This window comes from Enhydra lutris, unplaced genomic scaffold, assembly GCF_002288905.1.
Source record: "Enhydra lutris kenyoni isolate GAN:26980312 unplaced genomic scaffold, ASM228890v2 scaffoldscaffold6, whole genome shotgun sequence".
Classification (NCBI taxonomy): Eukaryota; Metazoa; Chordata; class Mammalia; order Carnivora; family Mustelidae; genus Enhydra; species Enhydra lutris.
This window is the reverse complement of record NW_019154090.1, coordinates 800,861-806,860: the sequence shown is the minus strand read 5'-3', so window position 1 is coordinate 806,860 and position 6,000 is coordinate 800,861. Positions and strand designations below refer to the sequence as shown.

Here is a 6,000-nt window from a genome sequence, read left to right as displayed (position 1 = left end):
CCTTGCTGCGCTACGGCCCACCCTGCCTGCAATGGCTTTGCTACCGGCCCTAGGGCAGGGTTGCCTTCCTGCCCCCACCGCCCACTGTCAGCCCCCTGCCCCCATCAGCCCTCCTCCCCCCTCACTGTCAGCCCCCCTGTCCCCTCATTGTTAGCCCCTCCTGTCCCCCACTGTCAGCCCCCCTGCCCCCCTCCCAATGTCAGCAATGATCGTACCGAGCCTGGTTCCTCACTTTATTCGTCACAAACTTGTTTTAAAGGGCTGCTGCCTGTGAGCAGATGGGAGACGGGAGCTGCCAGGAAAAGCATGTTAGGGATGAGAAAGGGTTTAGGGCCTGAGGGGGCGGAAGAGTCAGGTTTGCCCCAGGAAGCAGGGAGTAGGTCTGGGCTCCTAGGCAGGGGCAGTGGGGGCGGCGGGAGTGGGGTTGACCAGGGCCGCCACTCCCACACCCCGTCCAGGCTTTCTCTGCATCCTTTCCACATCAGAGCCTGTTCTGCCCACCTGGGAGCTCCAGCTTCCCTGGGTACAGCCCTCCCCTGTGTCCCCTAACTGTTGGGCTTCGGGGCACTGGGACCCCTGGGCTCGAGCTGGTTGGTGGAGACTGTGTGGCCATGACCAGGTCTGAGGGAAGCTTGCCCCACGTGGCCGGTGGCTTTGATCTAGGCCTGGGGTAAGTGCAGGTTACCTGGGACCCCTGGCCAGTGGTGGGAGCAGCCCATGCATACTAGCCACGCAGAGGTGCCCCAGGCAGGCCCAGGGAGGTGGGCTGGTCCTGAGGCAGAGCGGGGGCACCAGGGAGGGCGGTGGGACGGCTGGTCGGGTCACCCAAGCAGCCTGGTGGGTCTGACACAACAGGTGCAGGTGTTCAGAACTGCGACCCTTCCCCCGAGGTCCCTGGTGTCTGGGTCACGTGGCCTCCAGGGCTGCAATTCCAATGGGAAAACTGAGCCTACACTGTGTGGCTTCACCCTCCAGCCTAGTCCCACCGGGACACTGAGGCTGAGGGAGGTGACATAGGTGAGCTCAGGCCAGCCCCTTCTGCAGTGCCTCGGGAAGGACACAAGCCCGGTTGTCCCCAATCCTCATGGCTTAAGGGCTAGAGCTGTCCACTGACCTGCTGAGACCTTCTGCTCTGGCCCGGCCGGTGGATGTCTCGTGCCCCCTCTGCTCCAGGGTTCAGAGCAGAATGTCCAGGGAAACTGCTCCAGGGGCCAGCCCGTCACTAGACACTAGTCAACCCTGTCCCTGGGAGCCTGGTGTCATCCCTGAGAGAGGGGGGTGCCCTCCCCTCTGGGGGAGCACTGACTGCATAGTTCAGAGCCCCTGGAACCTACCACCTTCAGAGGCTGGCACTGGCATCTGGCCCAGGAACTTGGAGCTGACCCACAGCATCGCCTCCCCCTTCTCCCTGCCTCCCTCCTCCCCCAGGTCCTGGAGCCAGCAGTAGCCCTCTATGGCCTTGGGAGAGGTGTCCGTGCTCCAGCCCCTCCCGCTCTGTCCTGAGAGTCACTGCCCACCCCTGTGGAGCGGAGCAAGGCCCCTACCCCTGGGGGCCCCATTACACAGTCCTGCTGCCACACTGGCCCCTTCCAGAAAGCAGCAGCCCCCTGGCCACTCCCCCACCTGGTGCATCCAGTGGGGCAGGACTGGGCCTGCCCATGTCACCCAGCTGTTGTAGGCAAAGGCCACTGCTCTCCCAAGGCGGGGCCTAGGGATCAGGAGCCCTGAGGCAGGCTGGCTGGGCACATTCCAGGACTGGCTTCCGTGAGCCCCACTGCCACCGCAGAACTGGTCAGGGCTGGGATTTGTGCTATGGGGCTGGAGGACAGGGCCAAGTGCTGGTGCTGGGGCCCAGAGCCAAGCTGCTGGGCAGCTGGCAGCGGTCCCACACAGGGGCGCGGTGGACCCCTCTCTCTGTGTGGCCACACTGTGGGCCAGGACACCAGCGGTGCCCTGTCCGGGGGTGGGGGGCAGGACCACATAGATGGGCAGATCCTGGGCCAGCCGCGCCCCCTCTCAGGGCAGGAGGAAGAGGAGGAGGGGGCCAGGGCTACCCCAGCGGCAAGACCGGCCTTCCCCGGGATGGGCTCTGAGGAGCTGCGGCTGGCCTCCTTCTGTGAATGGCCACTGACCGCCATGGTGAGGCCTGAGTGGCTGGCCGCTGCAGGCTTCTTCTACACTGGTGAGTTCTGGGGGCGCCACTGGGGACCCTGGGGCCTGGAGCCCCTCCCCCTATAGCAGGGCGGGGCTGGGCCTGACACAGAGGGGGCAGGGGTCCCGTGGCCTTTCCACACTCGTCCCCTGCCTCAAAGTCTCCCCTTGGGTGGCCGGTGCACAGGGGGAGTTTGGCTGGAAAGCGTGTGGGGCGTCCACGGGGCCCTGGGGTCCAGGGTCAGGCCTGTAGCACCCCCAACCCGTGGACCCTGTGCATCCCCAGGGTGAGGGCTGCGGGGGCAGAGACAGGAGGCACCTGGCACGCTCTCCTCTCCCTCACTGGGACATCCATCCAGGCCGTGCCCCCGCCCCTAACTGTCTGCCTGCAGACCTTCCATTCCCCTGAATGAAAGTCTGCACCACTGCCCAGGCACTACTATCCCCACTTCGCCTCTGAGAAAGTGGGGTGCTTGTGAAATCCAAGAATAAGGGCAAAGAGGGGGCAGAGAACCTGGGTGCCCCCAGGGCTCATAAGTGACCCCAGATAGCCCTTGGCACATAGGGGAAGGCCACCTGGGAGCCCCCACAGCCCTAGGGGGGCACACCTGGCTGAGTGGGTGGGTACCAAGAGATCGGGGGTGGGCAGGGCCAGCATCCGTGCTCCGCCTAGGCCAGCAAGACAAAGTGAGGTGCTTCTTCTGCTGCGGGGGTCTGCAGAGCTGGGAGCAAGGGGATGACCCCTGGACAGAGCACGCCGAGTGGTTCCCCAGGTGAGGACCCTGCAGGCCGCTCCTAGGGCTGGGCACGGGCCAGCTTCCCCTTCCAGGGGCGGGGGCGGGAGTGCCGCATTCTGGGGATGGGGGCATCTGAGGACAGCATGTTTGCTGTTCCTTCCCTGACGCTCCACAGAAGTTGTCTCCAAAACAGCCTTCCCAGCAAGGGCCTCACCCTCCGTGACCCCCAGCTGCCCGCTGCAGGGCCCTGTGGGGGCACAAGGCTGGCTAGAGGGGCTCTCCTGCAGCCCAAGCCATGCCACGGGGCCTCCCAACCCGCTTCCTTCAGGTGTGAGTTCCTGCTCCAGACGAGGGGACGGGACTTTGTCTGCAGCGTGGAGGAGGCCCGTTGCCACCCGCTCGGCTCCTGGGTGAGTCCTGCCTCTCCTTGGGACTTGGGGGAAGGGTCCCTCGCCCTCCCCCCACTCCTCTGTCTACTCTAGCCTCGGATGTTCTCTGACTCCTTTCAGGACCGACTGGAAGAGCCAGAAGACGGGCCCCTGCCATCCCCTCAGGTGAGCCTTGGTGCCTGCCCCGTGCTCTGCTCCCCAGGCGCCTTGGGCCCGCCCCGTGGTGAAGGCGAGCAGTGCAGGGAGAGTGAGGCTACTCGGCCAGCTGTCAGGGGCCTACCTGGGCTCCCTCTGGGTGCAGGGGGCTGCGTGCGGGGGCACTGTGTCTGGGGCTGCAGGGGAGAGGAAGCAGTCCCCTGCTACCACTGAGCAACCCACCGTGAGCATCGCCAACCCCAGGGCCGGCACTGGGAGCGTGGAGAGGAGATGCAGGTGTACCAGGTGCCCCCCTGCCCCCCCGCGGTGGCTGTAGCTGTGAGCCCACAGGGGGCAGCGGCTGCTGTCTACACTGAGCCAAGAACTGCAGGGTGAGGGCCCGAGGGGCTCCGGGGTTCAGACCCCGGCTCTTCTAAGTCTGTTGCAAGTGACTTCTGCCCTGAGCCTCATCGCCCCGAGCCCTGAGACGGGGACAGTGCCAACCGTCGGGAACTGAGCCGGGCTACATGATGCTCTAGGAGCAGCACCCAGCCCCTGGCAGGGTTCTGTCCCCAGTGGCCTCGGCAATGAGTTTTGACTGTCTTTTCCGTGTCATGGTGCGTCTGAATCATGGGGAACGTCCCTCCCTGGAACATAGATAACGCGGCTGCAATCGCCTCAAAGGCCCCTGGGGAGCAGCCACAGTAGCAAGCCACCGCCTCTGCCATGACCCTGAGCACCGCCCCCTGACCCCAGCCCTCCTCTCCTCGGTCCAGCGCCCCTCTCCCTGTCTTGCAGGTGCCGGGGACAGCCAGGAGCGGTCCGCACGGTGCGGGGGCCAGCAGTGCAGGCCGCGCTGGGCACGGGCTTTGGGCCGGGCTGCATGAGGAACCTGCTGCAGTGGAAGTATGGCTGGGCAGGGCCGGCTGACCTCTCCGCATCCTGGCTGGTGGCAGACCTGCTCCAGAAAGACGATGGGGCCAGGGGGCCGGGGACCAAAGGTACATCCCCGCCCCAGCCTCTCCCTGCTCATCCCTTCTGGGCGCAGCCCCCAGGGCCGGGTACATGCTCCCACAGCCACAGTGCAGGGTCTGCAGGGACACGTGGCGTGGGCTCTGGGGTTTACGGCATGGCGGGGGGTGGGCAGGAGGAGGGCTGTGGGGCTGGGCGGGCTCCTGCCAGAGCCTCTGGGTGGGGTTTCACATCCCCTGGGGAGCCTCTGTTCCGTTCCTCACCACCTACAGCTCCTGTCCACACTGGTCCCGAGCTGCCCACGCCCAGAAGAGAAGCCCAGTCAGAGGGTGCCAGGGAGCCAGGTAAGTGTGGGGCCCACCTGGGGGGAGGGCCAGCTGCCCTGCCTCCTGGGGGAGGGGGCCCTCCTCCATTGGCCCAGGACAGATGGCAGAGGTCTGGGGTGGACACGGGGTCCTCCGGGGCACGGGGGAGCGCAGGCCCAGAGGGCACCACTGGGTTCTCGAACCCCAGGAGCCGGGGATGTGGGAGAGGAGCTGCGGCGCCTACAGGAGGAGAGAACCTGCAAAGTCTGCCTGGACCGTGCCGTGGGCACTGTCTTCGTGCCCTGCGGCCAGGGGTCTGTGCCGAATGTGCACCCGCCCTGCAGCTGTGCCCCGTCTGCAGGGCCCCCATCCGCAGCTGCGTGCGCACCTTCCTGTCCTAGACCAGGTGAGTGGCCACGCCGCTGCCTACTGGCAGAGCCCAGCCTGGCCCGCCTTGGGCACGTCCTTCCCCGTGTGGGCCTCACAGATGTCTGGACGGGCCTGGATGGTGACCCCCCCCCCCGCCACCGGGGCACCTTATCTCACATGATCTTAACTCCAGGGAGGGCCAGCCTGGCTGGATGGCGGGAGGGAGCACGTCGGATTTCATCCAGCTCCCCGGCCCTGGCAGGTGTGGCCAATCAGCCCACTACCTTCCCCTGACGCTCAGATCCTTGCCCTGGGTCCTCAATACAGCACCCTGGCTGGCCACCACCGCTCTGCTGGGGCACCTTAACCGTACCAGCCAGGCCCAGCTCTGCCTCGATGTCCCCAGTGATTGGGGGGGATAAGGCCGCCTGTCCAGCTGGGTGTGTGGGCCGCAGCTGGGCCCAGGGGAAGGAGCTCCAGCGGTGCACTGCCGTGAGGAGGGGTGCCCAGGCGGGAGTGCGTGACGGGTGTGGGAGGGGAGCGTGAACCTTTGATTTTTACAGCTGGCAGAAAGCTTGGCCTCCTGGTTGTCAAGGGATTCTGTGCCCCTCCCCCATCTCTCCTAGCACCTGCGGGGAGGCTCCAGTGGCTGGGGAGGGAGGGCCTGCAGGCTGAGGTCCCTGGTCCATGGACAAGCCAACAGGGCATAGCCCATTCGTCCTTCCTCCTCTCCCAGGTGCTTCAGGTGCTGGCTGCCACGCCGGTGCCCTGCCCATCTCCGCCTATCCCTCGGGCCACAGGGCAGGCCTGCTGAGGACAGCTGAGCTGGCAACCAGAACGGGCCATCCCCAGTCCCCAGCCGCCCCAGTCCCCAGCCGCAGACCAGGGTAGAAGGGAGCTGCAGACGTCATGGCGAAGGGGTTGGGTCTAAAGCTGGGTTTT

The 6,000-nt window shown here is 66.1% G+C and overlaps 1 protein-coding gene across 1 annotated transcript; it reads left to right on the top strand.

Moving 5' to 3' along the window:
• Positions 1-1,812: 1,812 nt before the first annotated feature.
• Positions 1,813-5,090, top strand: LOC111141482 (baculoviral IAP repeat containing 7). Its single transcript, XM_022494068.1, is given in 9 exon segments — positions 1,813-2,182; positions 2,825-2,924; positions 3,217-3,298; positions 3,371-3,442; positions 3,579-3,718; positions 4,211-4,413; positions 4,657-4,728; positions 4,898-4,999; positions 5,002-5,090. Coding segments are annotated over 9 exon segments (1,230 nt in total).
• Positions 5,091-6,000: the final 910 nt, after the last annotated feature.